This window comes from Macaca nemestrina, chromosome 12 (assembly GCF_043159975.1).
Source record: "Macaca nemestrina isolate mMacNem1 chromosome 12, mMacNem.hap1, whole genome shotgun sequence".
NCBI lineage: Eukaryota > Metazoa > Chordata > Mammalia > Primates > Cercopithecidae > Macaca > Macaca nemestrina.
The window spans coordinates 7,093,691-7,117,553 of record NC_092136.1 but is presented as its reverse complement, the minus strand read 5'-3'; the positions used below and the strand labels follow the sequence as shown (position 1 = coordinate 7,117,553).

The 23,863-nt window shown below is 60.4% G+C and overlaps 1 protein-coding gene across 2 annotated transcripts; it reads left to right on the top strand.

Annotated features, from left to right (window-relative positions):
• Nucleotides 1–1,085: 1,085 nt before the first annotated feature.
• On the top strand, nt 1,086–21,584 carry LOC105469669 (G protein-coupled receptor kinase 2). 2 transcript variants are annotated; one of them, XM_011721010.3, is made up of 21 exons: nt 1,086–1,423; nt 12,305–12,381; nt 14,229–14,302; nt 14,447–14,548; nt 14,655–14,729; nt 14,868–14,929; nt 15,770–15,821; nt 16,132–16,223; nt 16,492–16,591; nt 16,680–16,758; nt 16,852–16,982; nt 17,298–17,392; nt 17,462–17,569; nt 17,778–17,844; nt 18,150–18,250; nt 18,729–18,795; nt 18,868–18,963; nt 19,224–19,386; nt 19,864–20,000; nt 20,093–20,206; nt 20,304–21,584. In XM_011721010.3, the coding sequence occupies exons 1-21, from the start codon at nt 1,311–1,313 to the stop codon at nt 20,466–20,468; spliced, it is 2,070 nt and encodes a 689-aa protein (XP_011719312.2). In that variant the 5' UTR covers nt 1,086–1,310; the 3' UTR covers nt 20,469–21,584. The 2 variants fall into 2 exon arrangements, with proteins under 2 accessions (XP_011719312.2, XP_011719313.2); XM_011721011.2 differs by having other exon boundaries at nt 1,265–1,423; nt 16,921–16,982.
• The last annotated feature ends 2,279 nt before the right edge of the window (nt 21,585–23,863 follow it).

Genomic DNA, 23,863 nt, shown 5'->3' with positions numbered 1-23,863 from the left:
TTCACCCTACATGTGGAACCATCCTGAAGGAGCGTCTAGATGGGATGGGGTACACGGAAGGGAGCTGCCAAGAGTGCTGGCCAGGGACCTGGGTCTACGAGCCTGTTAGGGGGTGGGGTTGGGTGCAGGGTACTTGATCCAGAGTGGGCCTGCAGGGGCCAGGATTGGTTCTAGAGTAGGAGGGGTGGGATCGGGGATGGGGGAAGGCTGTAATTGGACTGTAGTTGTCAGGTCCCAGGTTCTGGGTGACCTACTAAGGATTCTGGGCCCAATGTGGGTCCCAGGTTAGATGTCCTAGTCCTGAGTCTGTGTCCACAGTTCTGGGTGTTGAGCCTAGGACAGTGGTCTGGAGTTGATAGTCCAATCTAGGTCTGAGCCCTGACCCCAAGTCTAGGATGCAGGGTCATGGTAGTGGCCTAGGGTCAGAGTCAAGGTTGGGGTCAGTAACCAGGATGAGATCGAGGTCATGGTCCAAAATCTGGATCTGGGGAACTGTTAGGGGTCTGGGGTGAGTGTCACAGTCTGGGTATGGCGTTGGAGACCCAGGGCTGTGATCTGAGGTCATGGTTAGAGTCTGAGGTGGTGGGCAAAGGTTTGAGTCTGGGGTCCTGTTTGGAGTCTGGTGTCAGGTCGTGGACTGCGTCAAAGGTCAGGGAGTCTGGGGTTATAGCCAGGGTCTGAGATGAAAGCCCCGGGATGGTGTTCAGAGGTCTGAATCTGTGTCTTGGTGAGCGTCCAGGTTCCTTGTGATCATGTCTGTTGTCAGGACCACGGCCTGACTGGAGAGCCTGGGATTCAGAGATGTAACCCGAGGTTGTGGTCAAGGAATGGGTCTGGGATTGTCTTCCGTGCCGGGTCCCTGTCTTGTTCCAGGCCCGGGTCTCCGTCCAGACCCGAGGTCACCGCCAGGATCTGAGCCCTCTGTCGCAGGTCTCCGCGCGGCCTCCAGGGGGCACCATCGCCCGCCCGGCTCGGCCACTTGCGGGCTCGCTGGCGCTGTGCGCGGCAGGCGGGGCCGGAGGCGGCGGCGGCTCCGGGGCGCGGGCGCGCGGGCGGCGGCGGCGGCGGCGGCGGCGCCCCGACTGCAGTCCCGGCGGGAGCGGAGCGCGAGCCGGGGCCGGGCCCGAGCCGGCGCCATGGGGCGGCGCCGCCTGTGAGCGGCGGCGAGCGGAGCCGCGGGCGCCGAGCGGGGCCAGGCGGGAGGCGTCGGCGCCCCAGGCCGACCGAGCGGCGGCCGGACCGGGCCGAGCGCCGAGCGAGCGGGAGCGGCGGCGGCGGCGGCGGCGGGAGGAGGCAGCGCCGCCGCCAAGATGGCGGACCTGGAGGCGGTGCTGGCCGACGTGAGCTACCTGATGGCCATGGAGAAGAGCAAGGCCACGCCGGCCGCGCGCGCCAGCAAGAAGATCCTGCTGCCCGAGCCCAGGTGAGGAGAAGTCGCCCGCGGCCCCGGCCCGACCCCGCGGGCACCCCGGCCGCGACTCCGAGACCCTGGCCCCATACTCGACCCCGCGACTTGGACCCCCGGGGCCGGCCATCGCGACCCTCTGTCGGCCCCCGAGCCCGGAGCAGCCCGGCCGTGGCGCCTGCGGGTCCAGACGCTAAGCCCCAGACCCCGGGCGCCTGAGCCCGGAGCGCCCCAACTCCGGAGCTCCTCTGCCCCTTCGGCCCCCGGGCCCGCTCCGGTCCCGCCGGCCGCCCTGCTGCTTCCTTATCGCGTTCCGCCGGCCCCCCGCTCCAGTCGCTGTCAGCCCCTAGCTCCCGCCTTCTCCCACAGGGGCCCGGCGCGCCCCTTCATCCTCCTCCGAGCAGCCCTTGGTCCCTGTGGGGTCCCTTCCCCTCCGCCGGCCACCATTTACCTCGCCTGACGATGTCACCCACCCTTTTGCTGTCCCTGCTCACGGCACCCGCCTTGGGGTTTCCACTACCCCCACCCGTCTCCCCTCCAGTCTACACTTGTGTGAGGTGTGGGGGGACAGCCAGTTTTCCGGACTCTTCTCCCACCCTCTGGTGGAGTCGCTATCCTGTAGTTGGGCTTGAGAGTGCTTTCGGGGCGGCGTGGTGAGCAGGACCTAGGGTGCTGCGGACGCCCTCCCCCTCGGACCGCGCTCAGGTGGAGGAAACATCCCGTGCCCTCTCCCCCACATTCCTTCTCGGGCGTGCACTGCATATGGTGCCCGGTGGGTGCTGTTGACCAGGGGCCCTCCCAGCACACTGGCAACAGCTGGACCTTAGCTGCCGCCCCGTAAGACAACTGACATCACACCTGGTATCAAAGTTTAGACTGTTCAGGATGTAGGTGCAAAAGTACACAGGATGTGGACGATTGCTGCGGTTTGTCCAGCTCTTTATGGCTGATGGAGTATCTCTCCACTGTGTGAGCCTCTCAGCAGCGAATGGGGTGGCCAGGACAGGTGTGGTTTTGTCCCTGTGGAACAGGTGGGGAAACTGAAGCTCCAGAGGTGAGTGGCCTGCCCCAAGTCACACAGGTAGTCTCAGGTGGCACCTGGCCAACAGATCAGGGCTTCAGACTTCCGGTTCTACATTTCATTGGCTGCCCTGGCTTGCGCCAGGGAGCAGATGTGCCTGCCACGGTCCTTTGTGTCGTGTGGCAACTCCTCGTGCATGCCTGAGAGTTAGCCTCCTGGTGCCCCAGCAGGCTGGGAATGGGGCCTCTCCACACTGCCGTGGTCTTATCTTATGACTGTGGGCAAGTCCCTTCCCTCACTGGGCCTCAGTCTTCTCGTCTGTGAAATGTGGATGGCGTGAAATAAGAGTTGTGACTCTGTGATGTCCCTCAGCCTTTGAAGTGTCTGTCTAAGCCTGGGCTGACGCTGCAGGGGTGCCATGCCCATGGCCCTCACCGGCCCCCTCTGCCATGCCCTGCTCACTGGGTGTTTGGATTGACTGAACGTCAGGCCGGGGAGAGGAAAATTGGTCTGCATTCTGAAAAGGCCGTTAGGGCCTTTTTTTTCTAAGATATTTGCAATCAGATTTCTCAAAACAGGAACCAGACTGACTGTCAGCTGGGGGCTGTCCAGGGAGCAGTGACGGTTAGTGCAGAAATGAGTTCAGAAATGACAAACCCACGAGGGAGGAAATGGGGGAGTCAGCCTCTAGGGCTCAAAACGGCTCTCCTTGGTGGCCGCAGCTTTGAGACCCTCCTGCAGGATGGAGTTCGGCAATGTGTGAGGTGGGACCTTTTCTGGAACTGTCTGCGTTCGTGTACTTTTCCCCCCAGAATGCATTGCTTCTGATGGGGTGCCGCCTTGGCTCTGCAGGTGTCAGAACCCGGAGAAACGAGATGTTCTTCTTTTCCTGTCCCCTTTCCCATCCACAGCAGTGATGGCGATGATAGCAATAATGATAGGAGTTATTACTGACTTACCTGTTTTGACATCTGTCCTCTCAATTCTTCAACCAACCTGTGAAGCTGGCAAGGCCATGCCTTGCATGTAGTAGTTGCCCAAGAAATACCAGGACTGTGTGACGCCCCAGGCAGTCCTGAGCAGAAACAAGGTTGGATAGGATTCTAGGAGGACAGCAGGAGGCGGAGCCAGGCAGCCCAGGTTTTCACATTGGGTCACCATCAGCAGCATGGCCTTCCGCAAATTGCCCACATCTGTGAAATGGACTGGAGGTGCGAGCGCCGAATGTCAGTGTGCTAAGGCCTGGGAAGGGCTATGGGCCACCCCTACATGGGGGTCCAGGCCTGGGGCTTTAGGGAGCAAGCCACCCTTTGCATAATGCCTTGCCTTGCACACCCAGTGGGGCAGAGCGCACCCCCCGCCGCCCCGATGGTGATCCTGACCACGTCTCATGTTTGCCCGACACTTTTCCGTTTGCAGAGTGCTTTTTACTCCATTTTGTCCTTTTGACAACTGTGGGAGGCAGGCCCAGCAGATGGGATTCTCCCCTTTAGCAGTTGAAGTCATTGAGGCTCAGGGAGGGGAGGAGTCGTGTTCTCGTCACAGAAGAAAGCTGGAATGGGGCCTCAGGTTTCTGGACCACACAGGCCAGTGCTGTTTCTCTGCTGTGCTTTATCCCCTCCACCCACCCCTGCACACCACTGTTCTCACCCCTGTCCACATTTTGCGGCGTGGGCTGACGGGCACCGCTTGTCTGGGGCCATTGGCTGTCACAGTTCACAAGGCTCAGCCCCCTTCCTGTTGGCTGGGATGGAGAATTGAGCTGCCCTGGCAAAGCTACTGCCCCGAGGGGCAGCTCCACTCCAGGGTCCCATCAGATGCAGGAGCCTGTCTTTCCCATACCCCCAAGGTCAAGGTCAGAGTCAGGGAGAGGGGCTGTGGCTTGTCCCCGTGACAGGGTGCCTCTGGGAATTGTTCACACCTTGAGGTGGCCCACCTTGGCAGTCCCTCCATGGCTGGTGCCTGGGGATGTGGCTTGGCCGAGAGCTGGGGCTGGCATCACAACTCTGAGTTCCAATGGCTAGGGAATGGGAGTGGTTAGGCACAGTGCCACATTGAGTTGGTACAGGGGCCTCCCCTTCTGTCACCCTATAGAATCCGAGGAAACAGTCCCTTTCCCCGACCTTCTTCTAGAAGGAGGCAGCATAAGGCAGCATTGTGTATCTGGAGGATGGGAGACCTGGCTTCTCCCTCTACCACCAGCCCACATGGGACCCAGGCCAGTCCCTTAGCCTGACTGGGCCTGCCTCGGTTTCCACCTTGGTAAATTTAGGGGGCTGCCCCTTCACTCTCAGGGTCTGTGGTCTGGACCTTGCCCTGAAGGAACTGCCGTCTCCCTTTCCCGGCAGCCAGCAGTCTTGTAATTTTCATCATTTGCTTGATATGACCACTGAGGCCTGGTGTAATTAATCTCTGGGCTCCTAGCTGAGGAGCCCTGCCTGGGCGCTCCCAGGAGGTTCCTCTGCCCTCCCCAGTGACAGTGGCAGCCCCAGCAGCAGATTGTCGGAGCCGGGTGCCTCTTGCAGCCTCCCGATTTCTTGGCTGTTTCCTGGTCCCTCCCCACCGAGAGTTTCCTCCTTCCTGCCCCTTTCTGGCTTCCCTGTCTCCCCAGACCCTGCCCCTGTTCCTCCGCTGCCTCGTTCCTGTTAACTCTTTGCAGCCAGAACTTCCTGCCCTTGATTTGTGGGGGAAGGAGTGCAGCGGGAAGCTTTTTCCCTCCCTCCTTCCTCCACTCCTGCGGCACCAGCTGCAACCCTGCTGCTTCCAGCCTTTGTCCCTTACCCAGAACTTTCCACTTCAGTGGCAGCATTCTCCTGACTCCTTTCCCTGAAAACAAGATGATCTTTCTTGCAGTCTCTCCCTCTGGGCCTTTGAAGCCCCACCGTTCCCCAGGAATGGGTCTCTGGGATGTGTTTCTCATCTGCTTTCCTTTCCAGAGCATGGGTTTCACTTATTTGCCGTTAAGTCGCCCGCCTGCTGTTACCTGGATAAATGGATTTGAAGGGAGTGTGAGCAATGCAGATTGGAATCTGTGCAGGGGAATTTGGGCTGTTAACCCAGAATGAGGTGTCCTATTAATGCACAATCAATTCCTAGTAGTAAGTTCCCGGTGACGTCAGGTGCAGGCGTGCTCCGCAGCCAGCATCTCCTCCCCGTGCCTAGGTTGCACCCAGGTGGGCTTGGCAGAGGGGTTGAGTGCTCAGGCTAGTGGGTTTGGGTTGGCTTGGCTGTTGCTTTCAGGATATGCTCTTGCCTCAGAACACATAGCAGGAACCAAAAGCACAGTGTTGCCCTTGAGGACGCACAGCCTCCCTCACACCTGCCCCTTTTTCCCAAGCCCCTTCCCTACTCTCCTTCGGCTCCCCATAGGTCAGTTTCCGCTGCTGGATGGAGCTATATTCACGTTATTTCTACTTTGCTGCAACTGAGATACTAAAAATGAGATGTTTGTCTGCAGCTTTTTTCTAAAGCAATAATATCCCTTCTCTGCTTTGCTGCTTACTGCAAAGGGCCACGTCTATGCTGGCAGAAGTGGGTTTTCTGGTATTAACATGTTGGCAGCTCTGTTCCCAGTTAGGGGCAATTTTCTGACTCTAGAGCCATCTCGTGTTTGTGATGGGGGACAACCCCCTCCTGGGAACCACAGGGCACAGAGTTCTGGAAGTTTGTTCTTGGTGCATTCTAGCGTGATGCAGATTACGGTCTCCATGTCGGCAGTAAATTGCAGGGTGTGGGTGCTCATGTCATATTTGTGAAGAAGCCGTGACATTTGACAAGGCCGCCAGAGTGCCTCTTCCCCAGCATCCCCGCAAGGGAGCTGCTTTGTGGCCGACGCGACGTTCCGGAGCCCGGGCTGTGTGCCGGGCCAGCTGGCTTTTTCTCTCCACTGCTCAGGGCTTGCCTTGGACTGATGGTTTGGGCTGGTCTTTCCTATTTGGTCTGTGGCCCCGTCCTTGAGCTCTGAGGATGTTGTTGGCCCCAGGGAGAGTCATTGAGAAACATTAAGAAGCCCCAGGGGACTTCCTCCTGCTGCTGGCACCTTGGTGTCAGGTTTCCTGGAAATGCCACAGGGAGCACCTCGGCCATAGCCACAAGCCCTGCTGCGCTGGCTGGTGAACGCTTGCTCATCTCCCAGGGGACGGTTCCCAGAGTGGCCGCACCAGACCTGCCAGGCCTGTAGCCTTCGTGCCAGCTCTCACCGTCCTGGCGTGGCAAAGCTTTAGCATCGCTGTCGCACGACAGGCACAGGAACCATGGCTCCTGGCTGCCAGCTGCCGGCCAAGGCTGCCTCTCATCCTGGGTTCCAGGGAAGGGGGCTGCCCGCCTCCTGCAGCCCCTGGTCAGGGGCAGGAGGGCCTCCAGGCCAGAGGCTGGGCACATGTCAGGGTCCTCTGAGCCCTGCACCCAGCTCTTTCACAGGGATCAAGGGGAGGATGGAGGGTGCTGTGGTGGGAGGCCATTTCTCAGGCAGCCTTTGGACATTTTCTTTGACACTAACTCACTGTGGGCCTTGGAGCACGTGGCCCAGCCAGCTTCCTCCAGCCTTGGTTTCCTCACCATCAGCAAGAGTGTGTTGGCCTCTGATCCCGTCCACACAGCTGCAGCCTCTGACCCCGAGCAGGAGCCACCTGAGAGAGCCCAGGCCACAGAGCATGGCCTGGACTTTGCATTTCTTCTGAACCATGAGGTGCCAGAAGGGACCGGAAGTGCTCCCTCAGCACCCACTCCTTCCCTGTCACCCAGCGCTCAGTGCTGCAGCTGCTCACTTGTCTTCTGCCCCCAGCGTTGGGCTGGGCCTGCTCCAGGAGCAGCAGGAGCTGGTGCGGGCTGCCCTAGCTGCAGGGGTGCCAAGGTGGGACTGACCACTCCTTCCCAAGGCTGAGCAGGCACCAAGCACCTCTGTGCCAAGGAGCCCTTGATGCTTTGGCAGGGCAGGCTGCAGGCTCTACCCACTGGGCCCACAGTAGAGCGATGCAGTGCCTGAAGCTGGTCTGTGAGCAGGGGAGTCCCAACCACCCTGCTCAGCTCAGCCCTGGCCACAGGCCCCATCCACCAAGGCCCCATCCTCCAAGAACACAGCAAATGAGGAACAGAGGGTCGGGCAAGACCGGCCACTGTGTGATCCAGCACGGACTGTCCGTGAGCTGTGGGGCGCTGAGGAACAGGGCTCTGGCGGCTCTCTCCCATGGCCCAGCAGGCAGGGCACGGTGGGCAGCACGGCCAGCCTGGCATCTTAGGAGCCCCCCTTCTGCCGTGTCCGCCCAGGCTTTGCAAATGGCCAGTGTGTTGGTGGCGATTCAGCATCTCATTGACATCCTCATTTTACAAGTGGGGAAACTGGACATTTCAACTTTGTGACCAGGTGGTAAGGGCCATTTGGAACCCAGGCACCCATCCAGCGGCCAGAGCAAAGATCAAGGCCCTTGCCCAAAAGTGTTGGGATCCTTAGGGTCCTTCCGTCTGGGACTGTTGAGGCCACTTGGTTCTCCTGATGCTCCAGAGTAGATCTTGGGAGCCACGTTCCCCTGGATCTCAGGGTTGCTGACCTGGGTGGGGGCAGGGACACGCTCTGGGCTCACTGCCACTCCAGACTCTGCCAGTATCAGGGAGCGGTGTTGGAGACAAGGTGACCCAACCCAGGAGGCTGCACCGCCCCCATGCCCGCCTGTGCTTGCCACCCTGGCAGGAGCTGCCCCCAGTGGCAAGTTCTTCCAACCTGCCAGTTCCCTTGGCAGCCAGACCCATGGGAATAGACAGGAAACCCTAAAATTGCCACTTTGGGGGCCTTCCATTCAAGGACTGTGCTCAGGCCTGACCTCGTGTTTGGTTTCTTGCTGGGGGGAGGGGGGTTGTTTATTTTATTTAAAAAACATTTTTTTCTTTTTAAGGAAGAAAGTGGAGTGCTGTGGGCTGGGAAGAATGCGGTGGCCATGCCCAGGCGTGGCTGCTGAGGGGAGAGATGGCCTCAGAGCCCCAGGTCCTGCTTCCTGCTGTTCCCAGGCGGGGACCGACAGCAGAGCCCCTGGGAAGGAGAAAGGGCCTACCCGGCAGGTTCCCCTGGCTGTCGCAGGCAGGGAAGCGAGCATTCTTCCCCCTTGGAGATTTTGTATGTCCAGTTGAGAAGTGGCAGTGGCTACTCCCTGGCTTCTAGGTGGCCATTCCCTCTGCCAAGCTGGCACCATTTTTTTTTTTTTTTTGAGACAGTCTCTCTGTCACCCAGGCTGGAGTGCAGTGACGCAATCTTGGCTCACTGCAGCCTCCGTCTCCAGGGTTCAGGTGATTCCTCTGCCTCAGCCTCCTGAGTAGCTGGGACTACAGGCGCACGCCACCACGCCTGGCTAATTTTTGTATTTTTAGTAGAGATAGGGTTTCACCATGTTGGTCAGACTGGTCTTGAACTCTTGACCTCATGATTCGCCCGCCTCGGCCTCCCAAAATGCTGGGATTACAGGCATGAGCTACTGCGCCCTGCCAAGCTGGCACCATTTTTGCAGGCTCCTAGGAAGCAAGTCTGGGGCTCAGTGGGGCTTACTGCTGAAGCCCCGTGGCCCCCATTCCCAGGACCATGCCCAGCTCCTGGTGGGTGACCCCTACAGGCTAGAATTGCTTTGCCTGTCATCTGCATCTGCCTGTCGCTGCCTTCCGCTTGACCAGCACCTGATCATACTCATTTGACCCTCCACTGCCCCGGAAGACAGGTATTTCAGAAGACTGGCATTTTGGAAGACTGGCATTTTGTGTGGGTTTTTTTTTTTTTTTTGCTTTTTTTCATCCTCTTCTGTGGACCAGAATGTCCCAGAACTCAAAAATCTGGTGCAGAACCAGAGTCCTGCCTTCCCGGCCCACCTCCCAGGTGAGATGCAGGCCCCTGGCCTTGGGATTTTCTCCACGCTCTGGTCTCCCAGTGCGTAACCTGTGCCTCGAGGGCCGCCCAGGGCCCAGGCCTCCTGTCTGCAAGTGCTGAGTGCAGGGACTGTGTCTTTCTCAGTTAAAGAGATTTTTATGAAGCCCCTGCTGTGTGTGAAACACCACAGTCTCCGTCCACCGTTTCCTGTGTCCCTGGGAGTCCCACGTGCAGGGAAAGATGTCCTTGACAGTGGCTGGTGGACATGAGCTGGCATGTGTCCTGAAGCGGTGGGTGTGCTGGCCTGGACGGGGGGCCCATCCTCGGAGCTCCTGCCAGTTCTCAGCATCCTGACTCCCCGGTGGTGGGGCATTGACCCTTTTCCCATCCAGGCAGGGTCTGTTCTGAAGGAGTCATAGGATGCGAACTCAGGGTCACTTAGGCCCATCCTTGTCTTCAGTGCCCTGCTTCCTGTTGGAGACAACTTTGGAAGAGGCCACAGCCCCTCCCAGCCTCTGAGGGTGGGGAGCAGGCGAGGGGGTCATGGCCTTGGGACTGTGCTCATGGCAACCCTGCTGTGCGCCTGCTATCGTGCTATCTTGCTCGGCCTTTCCTGAGGAAGGCTCGAACCAAGTGAGATCAGGGGCCGAGGCCCGGGAGTCCACTGCAGCCCTTCCCAGAAGGACAGTGCCCAGCGGAAACGGATAGGGGCCCCCCTCTCCAGCCTGAGGCCAGTGGCCAGGCAGGGTCCACAGGCCAGGTCAGTGCTGCCTGGAGCTGCTCTCCGCAGACAGCTCTTCTGGCTGTAGCCACTGTTCTTCCAGACCCTCGGGCCCAAAGCCTGGAAGCCCTCATGGGGTTGGACTCATAACCCTTCTCCTGGTCCCCGACAGCCTGAGCCTTCTCCCACCCACCCTCTTCCCCTTCTTCCTGCCCAAGTGTTGCCTCTGCCTGGGCTTCCTCCCCGTAGTGCCTCCAGTGGAGTTGGGCTGCCGCTGCCCTGGACCGAGCCTCCTGAGTCCTGCTCTCCCGCCCACTCCTTGGCTCTGAAGCCCCCCAGTTTGCAAGGCCCTGCCCTCCCCCTTGCCATGGCCTTTGTGTGCCCTCTCCCCTGCCCTGTTGGCCTCTTGCTTATCCCTGGACATACTGTCCCCTGCCTGTTCCCATGTCTACCGACCTCCCTGGCTTCGCCACCTGCCGAGATCCTGCTTGCACTCCAGGAACCCAGGGGAGTTCCGCCTTCTGCACAGAGCCTCCCCAGACCCAGAGGCCTCCTCCCCTTCCCAAGGCTTCTGCACACGATGTCTGGTATCACAGGCTCAGAACCATGCCCTGGGCAGGGCTGCTTGGAGCAGGGGGTGGCTTTGGCATGATGTACACAGTGCCTCAGGGGTAGATGTGCAGCAGGTCTTCGTGACCACAGCCTGGGTGGCCAGTCCGACCAGCCCTGGACTGGGCTCCTAGGGGCAGGCAGGGCTGGGGTGCAGAGAGGCAGGGGCCGTGCCAAGCACAGAGAATCTGGATTTGCAGATCCAAATCTCCACCAGCTGCAGTCTTTTCCCGGGAGGCCTGCTGGCGGCCCCATAGATCCTGCAGGGCCATGTGAGCATGACATGGGCTCAGGTTGTTGGCCCTACAGGCCCCCAGCCCCGCACATGCCCTCAGTATGGCAGCTACACGTTACCCTAGGAGCCCAGACTAGTGAGGACCAGATGCAGGCCTCAGCTGGCCATCGAGACAGACTGGCAGGGCTGGGCTGGAGATGGACCAGGAGAGGGCAGGAGGGGATAGTAAGGTGGTATTTGAGGCCAGGAGTGTAGCCTGTTGTGGCTCTCCCAGACAGCACTCATTGTGGGGGTGAGATAAACAGGGTGGGGGGTGTCAGGTTGGGTTTTGGGGGTCACAGTGGCCAGTCCCTCCCCTACGGCCATACCAAGCAACCCAGGGCAGGGGTCACATTTTATATCCAAGTACTAGGGACACACGACCAAGACATGGCCTTTTCTTACCATTTAAAACATTGAGGCCGGGCGCGGTGGCTCAAGCCTGTAATCCCAGCACTTTGGGAGGCCGAGACGGGTGGATCACGAGGCCAGGAGATCGAGAGACGATCCCGGCTAACACGGTGAAACCCCGTCTCTACTAAAAAATACAAAAAAACTAGCCGGGCGAGGTGGCGGGCGCCTGTAGTCCCAGCTACTCGGGAGGCTGAGGCAGGAAAACGGCGTAAACCCGGGAGGTGGAGCTTGCAGTGAGCTGAGATCCAGCCACTGCACTCCAGCCTGGGTGACAGAGCAAGACTCCGTCTCAAAAAAAAATAAATAAATAAAATAAAATAAAACATTGAGATGCAGTTCATACAAAATTCATCATTTTATTATACAATTTAGTGTTTTTTAGTATATTCACCATGTTGTGCAACCCTTACCCCAAAAAGAAACCGCATCCCCACCGGCAGTCACTCCTCTCCCTCTCTCCAGTCCCCAGCAGCCGCAGATCTGCATTCTGTGTCCGTGGGTTTGTTCATGTGAGTGGACTCCCACAGTATGTGGCAACCCTTTGTGACTGGCTTCGTTCAGCCTCATGTTTTCAAGGCTTATCCGCGTTGTGGCCCCTGTCAGTGCCTCATTCCTTTTTACTGCCGAGCCATGTGCCCCTGTGTGGAGATGCCACATGTGTGTCTTTTCATCTGCTCACAAACCAGGTTTGCCTTTTGTGACTTGGCCAAGTGCCCAAAGCCAGCCGGTTGCAGCACTGGGACCAAACCCCACAGGCAGTGGGCCTCTAAGCAGGGGGCCACCTGCCGGCCACCCTGGCCTTTGGGACACAACCTGGCGGGGGCAGTGCAGGGAAAGGCTTCCTGGAAGCAGTCTGGTTTGACCTGTGGCTGGGGTGAGTGAGTATGCCCGACATGGTGGCCTCCTTCCTGGAGGGAGTGGCGACACCACCAGCAGTGCCCTCCGCTCACAGTTCTGGGCCTGCAGCCCCGACAGGCTCTGGGAGCTTCTGCTTACTGCGCTCCCCTGTCCTACAGCATCCGCAGTGTCATGCAGAAGTACCTGGAAGACCGGGGCGAGGTGACCTTTGAGAAGATCTTTTCCCAGAAGCTGGGTGAGTATGGCAGTGGCTCTGCCAGCCACCAGGCTTCACTTCTTGCCCCTACCCCAGTCAGCCCAGCCGTGCTCCCCACTCTCTGGAGATTTGGCCTCCCATCTACTCAGGGTGGAGCAGCCAGCGAGACCCCAGGGTTTGCTCCAAGTCTCTGTGACCCTGCATGTCTCCTAGCCCCTGCCCATCAGCCCAGGGAGCCCCGTGGTGGGGGTGGGGGACCAGAGTCTTCCAGGGCCGCCAGGGAAGTTCCTCCTTTGGGGTTTTTGTTTTTGAGAGTTGCAGCTTCCCCTTGGCGCGGCCGCAGCTGCTCTGGGCCGTTGGTAGAACTGACAGGAAGAGGCGGGGCCCTTCCTGTGGCGCCTGCCGAGCTGTGGTTGGCCCCGCCCCACCCCATGGGCCCTCTTTGTAAGCAACCTGCCTGGCGCTGGCCCTCCATTCCTCCTCCAGCTGGTGTCTGATGCCTGCTGTCAGAAGTTTCATGCGACCCACCCTGTGGACCTGGCCTGGAGGGCAGGCTTGGGGCAGGTCTCGGGAAACAGGCTCCAGCCCCACATGGCTCTGATTTGGCCTTCCTGAGAATAGGAGCTCAGCTCTGGACAGGGGGCATCCTGGCCTGATGGGATCAGGCATTGGACGTCAGCCTGGGGGAGTCGGTGTGTCAGGAAGCACAAAGTTTGGGTCCCAGGCCTGTGCCATGTGCCCTCGGGCAAGTTGCTTCACCTCTCTGAGTCTGCTGGTGTCCTCACCTGGGAGATGGGACTCATGAGTCCCACTGCACAGGCCTGTCACAGTCAGATGAGAGCACTGTGCCCACTGTGAAGCCTGGTCCCCATTCCTCAAAAGCCCTGCACTAAAGGCCAGGCAGTGAGGACTGAAGTGATGGCCACAGCTCTGACCCAGGTGCCCATGCGGTGTCCCCGAAGGCATGGGAGGCTGCCAGCTTGAGCCGGCTCACCCGTGTCAGACTGGAGGCCTGAGAAGGGCCTCTGTCCCCGGGTAGTGCTCGGTGGCCAGGTCCCTGGGCCCAGGCCCAGGCCCCTTACTCAGGCATGAGGGCACTCTATCTGGGGTCCCCTGAGAGCCCCTCCCACAGCCCTCCTTGCCTTTCCAGTTCCCTGTGGCCCATACCCCTTCCATGCCCCCTGCCCTGAGGCCCCAGCCCCCAACCTCTTTCCCAGGGACTTGCCACTTGGTAGAGTAGTCCTGGGTTCCGCTTGAGCCTCTGCCACAGGCAGTGTGTCTGACCAGCTCCTTGAGTCCTAGTTTCTCCAACTGGACCCATCCTTCCTGCCTGTTTCTCAGGCCACTATGCAGATAAGCCAGACAATGCAGTGGGGCAGGGTCCAGAGGAGTGGTGTGGCCTCTCAGAGCCCCCTGCTAACCTCCCTCCCATGCTGCAGGCTGAACTGGCCCCGGTGGCCACAGCACTCCAGGGCCCCCAGACTGGATCGCGTTGCACCTGCACAGCCCGCCCTGGTGCGGGGTATCAGCCTCACAGAGCAGGCACAGGGTCCTGGGCTGCAGTGAGTGGGGGCCCAGGTGCCAAGCCAGGGCTTCCTGATGCCAGAGCTAACACCTCTCCTCTGCCTCACCCATCGCCATCCAGCTGCCACCTGGGGAAACAGATTTCAGGAAGAGGGTAGAAACATAGGGGCCCTGACCCAGAATCCAGGTGTCTTCAAGTTGGCAGCAGCCTTAGTGGCTGCCTGGCCCACCCCTTGCCTGGGGCCGAGACCACCTTTGCCATCTCCATAGCCAGTTCTGCCCAGGGAGCTCAACTCACACCATCCGCAATGATGGGAAGGCCTCGGAGGCATGGCTCGGTGACCTTACACTGTTGCCTTCAGGGTACCTGCTCTTCCGAGACTTCTGCCTGAACCACCTGGAGGAGGCCAGGCCCTTGGTGGAGTTCTACGAGGAGGTGAGGCCCAGAGGCCCGGGCCCTGCTCTGCCCGGAGAAAGGGAAGGAGGTTGGGGCAGCTTTGTGGAATCCACAAGCCACCTGGTGTGGGCACCCCCATTCCCTGCTGGGCTATAGATGACCTGCAGGAATCCTGTCCTCCAGATCAAGAAGTATGAGAAGCTGGAGACAGAGGAGGAGCGTGTGGCGCGCAGCCGGGAGATCTTCGACTTATACATCATGAAGGAGCTGCTGGCCTGCTCGCACGTGAGTGTCCTCGGCTGGCCCTGTGTGCTGGCCCAGAGTCACCTGCAGATTGGGAGGGGAAAAGAGGACCCTGCAGAGAATTCATGGCCACCTCTGTCTTCCCCAGCCCTTCTCCAAGAGTGCCACTGAGCATGTCCAAGGCCACCTGGGGAAGAAGCAGGTGCCTCCAGATCTCTTCCAGGTGTGTGCCTCCCGATCCCTGCCCAGGCAAAGTCACCTTGGACAGCCCCGGGTCAACGAGCCTGGTCAGCTAGGGGTGGGGCCTGGGCAGCCATGGTCTCTCGGGGCTCAGTCACCAACTTCCAGCTTCCTCCCTTAGCCATACATTGAAGAGATTTGTCAGAACCTCCGTGGGGACGTGTTCCAGAAATTCATCGAGAGGTGAGAGCGGGGCAGTGTAGGAGAGGAATGGGGAGGGAGAAGCCGCTCTCAAAAGGGTGTGGCTGGTGTGGAGGGCAGAAGCCAGCCTTCATTAGGCCCTGAGCAGGCAGGTGGCTGGCCCATCAGTGGCCCCCTTGCAAGGACTCCTGAGAGGTCAGACAGGCTGCAGGTCATCTTCTCCCACGCTGCCATCCTCAGCACCAGGCAGCTCAAAGCCCATCCCAGGCAGTCTCCTAGCTCCAGGGAGCTCCAGGGACCTAGGAGAGCCGCGCCACCTGTGCCTCTTTCCCATGGGCTGTATAGCACCTTGCTGGCCCACCCGGGCTGAGAAGCATCAGGGTCGGGGTAGGGGTGGGCCCAGGAGAGCACATAGCCCCTGTGACCCTCACAGCCAGAGTTGGTGCGGTGGGTGGGAATTGTAGGCAGATTTCAGCTAGCTTTAGGGAGCAGCTTTTTTAGGGTCACTGCTGCCCAGCCATGGAGTGAGCTCTGTGTCACTGAAGGTATGCAAGCAGGGATGGGAGACGCACTTGTCAAGGATATGGTAGCAGAAGGTCTGGGTTAAACTGGAAGACCTCGTCTCTGTGTGGATCTGATTCCAGCAGGAAGCCACAGCCAGGTGGCCGAGGGCCGTGCTGGGTGCCCAGGCAGCCCTGGCTGGCACTGTGGGTGGGCAGGCCCTCAACATATCATTTCTGGAAGAGGACATTAAAGCTCGTGATGTTTCCACATCTACCCTCACGGGACCCCAGGGAGTGGCTGCTGGGTGGGGCAGGCTCACAACAGCATCATCCTTCCCACATTCTGAGTGGCCCCTGAGCCCAGATTCTTCTCTTCCAGTGATAAGTTCACACGGTTTTGCCAGTGGAAGAATGTGGAGCTCAACATCCACGTGAGTGGGCCTGGGTGGGGCATGGAAAGCTGTGCACCCTGCTGCTCCTCTCCGGGGAGCTGGGCCTGAGGCTTGGCTGGGAGTGGGGAGGTCAGGGGGTATCTGTCCTTTAGCCCCCAGGGCCGTGGCTGTGGGGGTCAGGGCCGGGATCCTGGCATGGGGAGGCTGGAGCAGGTAAGTGTGTGGCGAGGATGGCCAGGACATGGGTATGGGGACCCTGACATGGGGCCAGCCCCTGCTGCCCAGGTGCCTCTGCCCCAGGACTGGGCCAAGGCAGCCTGTGGTGACCGCAGCTGTCACTGCCCCTCAGCTGACCATGAATGACTTCAGCGTGCATCGCATCATCGGGCGCGGGGGCTTCGGCGAGGTCTATGGGTGCCGGAAGGCCGACACAGGCAAGATGTGAGCACCCTGCTCGGCGTGGGGGAATGTCTGGGGGAGCCGGGCTCCTGGGGGCCCTGGTGGGCTGGGTTCTTCACAGGGCTACCTGCTGCCCCATGCACTCCTGTCTTGCCATGCTGTTACCCCTGCAGGCTCCTCTGGCCCCAGCCCTCCCTGTCTCTTATTTGTGTCACAGGCTGGTCCTGGGTCTAGTCTTTCCCTCAAGCGCCCTCAGAGGCAGCCCTGGGCCCCTGCTCCCAGGTGTTGATTGCCGACCTCTGCTCTGCAGGTACGCCATGAAGTGCCTGGACAAAAAGCGCATCAAGATGAAGCAGGGGGAGACCCTGGCCCTGAACGAGCGCATCATGCTCTCACTCGTCAGCACCGGGGTGAGTGGGGTGGGCTGGGCTGCCGCTGAGGCTCTGGAACCGCGGGCACCCCTGCTGACTGCCCCTCCCCTCATTTCTCCCCTCCCAGGACTGCCCATTCATCGTCTGCATGTCGTACGCGTTCCACACACCAGACAAGCTCAGCTTCATCCTGGACCTCATGAATGGTGAGTGCTGGCCCTGCCCCAGGGTGGTCTGGGCCCAGGCACGGCAGGCTGGGGCAAGATGCTGAATGCTGCCTGTGGGGCTGCCTCCCTCAGGTGGGGACCTGCACTACCACCTGTCCCAGCACGGGGTCTTCTCAGAGGCTGACATGCGCTTCTATGCAGCCGAGATCATCCTGGGCCTGGAGCACATGCACAACCGCTTCGTGGTCTACCGGGACCTGAAGGTGAGCGCCTTGCTGTCCCTAGGCTGGGCCTCCGTAGCTGTCCTCTCCTTCCTCTCAGCATCCTGGCCACCAGGCCCAGAGGAGTGAGGCTCCTGGGACATGGCCGCCCCTTGTCTTCCCATCTCCGCCCCTGCCCTTCCCACCGAGCCACTCTCTGGGTCCAGGTTGTGGCTGGGGACAAGAGAGAGGACCCCACCTTTGCCCTTTCCTTGGGGAGCCATCGTCCTCTCCAGTGAAGCAGTGCCCCAGCTGGCATCTTGCCTGGCCGGGCCCCATCCTGAGTGCCCTGGGCAGCTCACTGGGCTTCCTCCACAGCCGGCCAACATCCTTCTGGACGAGCATGGCCACGTGCGGATCTCAGACCTGGGCCTGGCCTGCGACTTCTCCAAGAAGAAGCCCCATGCCAGTGTGTGAGTGCCCCCCACCCTCTCCCCCCCCACCCCTCACCACTCCCGCTCATGGCCCCCTTGCTCCCACAGGGGCACCCACGGGTACATGGCTCCGGAGGTCCTGCAGAAGGGCGTAGCCTATGACAGCAGTGCCGACTGGTTCTCTCTGGGGTGCATGCTCTTCAAGTTGCTGCGGGGGTGAGTGGCCCGTCCCAGGTGGGCAGGTGGGTCGGGGCTAAGAGAAGTTCCTCCCCAATCCAGGTGGGATGCCAGAGGAGGGGAGCCCATAGCTGCCTTGGTGTTAAGGGTGGCACCGTCCCTGACTTTGGTCACAGCTCATTCATGCTGCCTGCCTCCCTTTCCCCATTCCTGTCCTTTGACGTTGTTTTTGGCCTCTCTTGCCCAGGCACAGCCCCTTCCGGCAGCATAAGACCAAAGACAAGCATGAGATCGACCGCATGACGCTGACGATGGTGGGTGCGGGTCTCAGCGCAGGGCTGCGGAGGGGGTGGGTGGGGGAGCTCCTGTGAGTGCCAGGGCATGACTCTTGCTTCCCACCAGCCAGCAGAGATCTCGGCCACTGACCCCTACTCTGGCCTCCGAGGCAGACCTCCTGCCCCTAGGCTCTTGTCCTCCCCTTGCTGTTGGAGCACCTGACAGATGGAAGCTGCGCCCCATCTGTCCCTCTGCTGGGGGCTTGGACCCCTCTCTCCCCTGAGCTGGGATGGGGTCGAGGGCTCTTCCTAAGCCCCTGCTAATGTCCCACTCCTCTCTAAAGGCTGTGGAGCTGCCCGACTCCTTCTCCCCTGAACTCCGCTCCCTGCTAGAGGGGTTGCTGCAGAGAGACGTCAACCGGAGACTGGGCTGCCTGGGCCGAGGGTGAGTGCCCCGGCGCCTTGGGCATGCTGCCGGCTGTGCCCCCATGAGGACAAGGGCTGCGTCCCGTCACCTGGAACCCCCTCCAAGGTCGCAGCCTCCTTGGAGGAGCTCACAAGTTGGGGCATGGCCAGCCCTGTCCAATGTTCTCAGGGTGGAGGGGCTGCCCTGGGGGTTGGAGCTGCTGGAACCAGCTGGTAACTGGCTTCCAGAGGGGCCCTTGTCACAGACAATGATAATAGCAGCTTTTTATGTTTATTGAACATTTATTAAGCACTGGGCGTAGGGTTGCAAAATTTACCAATGTTAAAACCCACAACCCTATGATGTAGGAACTTCTGTTCTCCCATTTGAGAGATGAGGAAACAGCTCAAGCTTAAGGAACTTGCCCAAGTTCACAGAGCCAGAAAGTGGCTCAACCAGGAGTTAAGCCCAGGGCTCAGGGTGGGGCTGAGCCCAGATGACTGGCCTCTCCCCGCAGGGCTCAGGAGGTGAAAGAGAGCCCCTTTTTCCGCTCCCTGGACTGGCAGATGGTCTTCTTGCAGAAGGTAACAGTCTGCGGCAGGGACTGGGGGTGCTCTGCAGTCCCACCCCCGAGCTAATGCCCTGTTCTGCTGCAGTACCCTCCCCCGCTGATCCCCCCACGAGGGGAGGTGAACGCGGCTGACGCCTTCGACATTGGCTCCTTTGATGAGGAGGACACAAAAGGAATCAAGGTACTGGGCCTTGCCTGGCCTCTTGTACCTGGGCTCTGATCCTGGCCTGGGGGAGGATCCCTGTCCCTTCTTATCACCCGTGAGACCCTGTGCCAGCCCTGCCAGCTTGTAGGCCTCAGCTCCTCCTCAGCCAACTTCCCTGGGGGTGGCAGTTGCACTGACCATCCCTACCCAGGGCCCTGGGTCTGGGCAGCCTGTGGCTAATGGTATTCCGGCATCTCTGTCCATTCATGTGCCCCTGCCCCATCCACCTGGTAAAGTTACTGGACAGTGATCAGGAGCTCTACCGCAACTTCCCCCTCACCATCTCGGAGCGGTGGCAGCAGGAGGTGGCCGAGACTGTCTTCGACACCATCAACGCTGAGACAGACCGGCTGGAGGCTCGCAAGAAAGCCAAGAACAAGCAGCTGGGCCATGAGGAAGGTGAGGGTCGCTGGCTGCTGCGGCACCAGGCCCCTGCCTGCTTAGAAGTGAGCAGCTGGCTCGGGTTTAAGGAACTCGCCCTGGATCACAGCCAGAAAGTGGCGGCTCTGGGATTGAAACTCAGGCTGGGGCCGGGCGTGGTGGCTCACGCCTGTAATCCCAGCACTTTGAGAGGCCAAGGAGCGCAGATCACTTGAGGTCAGGAGTTTGAGACCAGCCTGGCCAACATGGTGAAACCCTGTCTCTACCAAAAAATACCAAAAAAAATTAGCCAGGCATGGTGGCACGCGCCTGTACTCCCAGCTACCCGGGAGGCTGAGGCGGGAGGATCGCTTGAACCTGGGAGGTGGAGGTTGCAGTGAGCCAAGATTTTGCCACAGCCCTCCAGCCTGGGCAACAGAGTGGAGACCCTGTCTGAAAACAACAAAAAAGAAACCCAGGTGGGGCCGGCTGAGTCTCCTCTGTCTCTCACCTCAGACTACGCCCTGGGCAAGGACTGCATCATGCACGGCTACATGTCCAAGATGGGCAACCCCTTCCTGACCCAGTGGCAGCGGCGGTACTTCTACCTGTTCCCCAACCGCCTGGAGTGGCGGGGCGAGGGCGAGGCCCCGGTAAGGAGCCCGTGCGGGGGTCTGGGAGCTGGGCTTCCAGGTGGCCGGCCGGGCCCGGCTCTTACCCGCACCACCCATCCCTGGCCCTGCAGCAGAGCCTGCTGACCATGGAGGAGATCCAGTCCGTGGAGGAGACGCAGATCAAGGAGCGCAAGTGCCTGCTCCTCAAGATCCGCGGTGGGAAACAGTTCGTTTTGCAGTGCGACGTGAGTGGGGGCTGGGCTGGGGGTGGGAGGGCCGAGGGGCCAGGCCAGGCAGGCTGGGGAGAGCCCCAGCTAACAGAGCTGGGCTTGGCATGTGTAGAGCGACCCTGAACTGGTGCAGTGGAAGAAGGAGCTGCGTGACGCCTACCGCGAGGCCCAGCAGCTGGTGCAGCGGGTGCCCAAGATGAAGAACAAGCCGCGCTCGCCCGTGGTGGAGCTGAGCAAGGTGCCGCTGGTCCAGCGCGGCAGTGCCAACGGCCTCTGACCCGCCCGCCCGCCTTTTATAAACCTCTAATTTATTTTGTCGAATTTTTATTATTTGTTTTCCCGCCAAGCGGAAAAGGTTTTATTTTGTAATTATTGTGATTTCCTGTGGCCCCAGCCTGGCCCAGCTCCCCCGGGAGGGGCCTGCTTGCCTCAGCTCCTGCTGCACCAACCCAGCCGCTGCCCGGCACCCACCGTCCTGACCCCAGGGGCTGCCCACTCCCAGTGTCTTCCTGTGGGGGAAGAGCACAGCCCTCTTGCCCCTTCCCTGAGGGATGATGCCACACCAAGCTGTGCCACCCTGGGCTCTGTGGGCTGCACTCTGTGCCCACGGGCACTGCTGAGTGGCCCAGCCTCCCTCACTGGGGTGGGCGCAGCACAGGGATCCGACTGAATTTTCCCACTGCACCCCTCCTGCTGCAGAGGGGCAGGCCCTGCACTGTCCTGCCCCACAGCGTTGGTGACAGGAGGGGCCTGTTGTCTCCCTGGTCCCCAAGGCCTCCCACAGTGACTCGGGCTCCCGTGCCCTTATTCAGGAAAAGCCTCGGTGTCACTGGCTGCCTCCACTCCCACTTCCCTGACACTGCAGGGCTCGGCTGAGAGGGTGGCATTGGCGGCAGGTGCTGCTACCCTCCCTTCTGTCCCCTCTTGCCCCAACCCCCAGCACCTGGGCTCAGGGACCACAGCAAGGCTACTGTGGGTTGGGCCATACTGGCCTCGCCTGGCCTGAGGTCTCCCCGATGCTGGGGCGGGTGCGACCCCTTCTGCCCAGGACGGGGCCGGCCAGGTGGGCGGGCAGCACATCAAGGAGGCTGGCTGGGGACTGTCAGTGTGCCCCCCACCCCGGCCCATCAGTGTACCCTTGCCCAGGCTGGCCAACCCCACAGCCCACGTCCTGTCAGTGCCGCCACCTTGGGGCGCCGCCTCGCCCACCGCATGCCCCCTCGTGCCAGTCACGCTGCCTGTGTGGTGTCGCGCCTTCTCCCCCCCGGGGCTGGGTTGGCGCACCCTCCCCTCCCGTCTACTCATTCCCTGGGGCGTTTCTTTGCCGATTTTTGAATGTGATTTTAAAGAGTGAAAAATGAGACTATGCGTTTTTATAAAAAATGGTGCCTGATTCGGCTGTCTCAGACTCTTTGTACCTGGTGACTGCTTTTCAGCCTCTGCTGGGCTGGGGCCCGAGCGGGAGGGTCTCGGTGGTACCAGGTCTCCTCCACCACCACGGCTTCCAAGGTGGCCTGCTGGGGCCCAGGCCATCTTCCAGGTGGGGTGAGGCAGTGAGTCCCACTCCCCCTCCTGCCCTTCCCAGCTGGCAGTCCTCCCGCCTAGTGGCTGTCCAGTGCCCATTCCTCACCTTTTCTCAGGGAGGAGAGAGCAGCTTCTGCCACTTACCAGGTAAGTAGGAGGAGGTGCCAGCAGTGTTACATCTGGTGCAGTGTCTGGGCTGACTGCGACCTTCTCAGGCCCACAGAACACCCCTGCACAGCAGGCTCCAAGCTGACGCCCCTCCCCAGAAACAGTCACAAGGCATGTCTGCTCTCTAGATCGCGCCGCAGGCCCTTGGCCATCTCTGGCTTCAGCCTCCTCTCTGTTCTCACTGCACAGCCCTAGTAGGGGTCCCTGAGGCCTGAGGGGAACCCCAGCACTAGGCCTCTCCTGTACCCAGAGGCTTCTGGTCAACTTCCCTTTCCTCACGTTCCTGCCCTGCGGGCCCCCGGGGTGACTACACAGATGGGTGGTGTTGCCCACTCCACACAGGGCTTTGCTGGGCATGGCTGGGGCCCATGGCCAAAGCACAGCATGCCAGGCAAAGAAGGGAGGCAGGCAGCTGGGCAGGGTACTCTGGGCTGAATACAAAAGAGTCAGGGGCAGTGGCTTTTGAGCCAGGCCTCCAGCATTGGTGTGGGAAGGAAGGAGGACATTTCTGAGGCAGGGAAGAGCCAGGCACTCATGAGTGGCCCAGGCTGGCCGGAGGACTATGGGAAGGAGCCATGCCTGGAGGCCCTGAATGCCTGGCTTAACCTATTCCAGAGCCAGGTGTGTGCTTGGGGACTGTAGAATGAAGATACAAATGACATGGAGTCCAGACCAGCCGTGCTCAGGGAGCCCTTGAAGGCGCTGAACAGGGCTGAGGGTAGTGAGAGCTGGCTCTAAAGTGACTGCTTGGTTACTGAGTGCAGGATGTGGGGAGGGAGGCGAAGGACAGGAGGCAGGGAGACAAACCGCTGCAGTGGGAGAGGAGGAGATGAAAAGAGGGCAAATGGGAAGAATGTGGTCCAGCAGAAACAGGCTGGACTTGGGGCTGAGCGAGGCAGGAGTCTGGGAAAGGGTAGGTGTGGTTGGGTTGGCTTCAGACACACTGATGGGATAGCATGGGACCCCTGGGCACAGAGATGTCCTGGAGTAAGCTGAAATGTGGACTCGGGGATGGCATCAGGGTGACAATGGGAATGGACAGGCTCTCTTCCAGGGACGTGGGGTCAGGGAGAGAGAAAAGGCCGTGGAAGAGGGTTGAGAAGGCACTGTCATGGAATTAAGGGCCAGTGGAAAGCTGTGTTCAAGATGGCAGAAATCAGGAGAGGCTGGAACCAAGAAAGTCCTGTCGGGTTGAGTTTGGGGAGGGCTCAGGGAAGGGACGGCCTCTTTGAGAAAAGTGGTGGCCAGGGAGGGTTGCAGCAGTGGTGAGCAGGTGAGCTGATCTGACAGCTCTGGACATCCAGAAGCCTTCGGGCTGCTATCAACCCCAGGACCTCACGGATGACACTATAGCGTGGGGTGGCAAAGTGATCCCACATGGCACAGGTGCCGTGTGATTACAAGGAGAAGGCGGGGTAAAAATGGCAATCAGGCCTTCCAGCCCAGAGTCTCAGAACTGAGGACGCCCTACAGCAGGAGGTGACGCTCAAGCTAGCTGGCCCTCCTCAATCAAGCTATCCTGCCATGTTCCACGTAGGGAAACGGAGAGCAGAGGGTCAGCCTTGGCCACCTAACAAAACCAGGGCCCAAGACCCCAGGCTGGGCCTCCAGTAATCAAGGGCCGGAACTGAGCTGACGGAGGCCTGCACCCTAGTTCCGGTGTGGGTGGAGGGGCCGGCCCTGATTTCGAAACTCGTCTTCCTCTCCTGACGCTGGCAGCCAAGTGCAGCCTCTGCAAAAGGGACTCGTGCGGCAGGCGAAGGCAGCCGTTCGCCGCGGGCGGTCCTCCGCCGGGACGGCTCTGCCGCTGCCTGGGCCTGCGCCCCTCTCTCCCCGAACTCCTATCCCTGACTTCAGGGCCCCGGGGGCCGCCTCCCCACATCGCTAGGCCTGCAGACACCGGCCAGGTGCCAGGGGAAGGTGCTTCCCACTCAGCCGGCGAGCACTTAGTGGCGTCTGCTAGTTGCTCGTCTCCAGGAT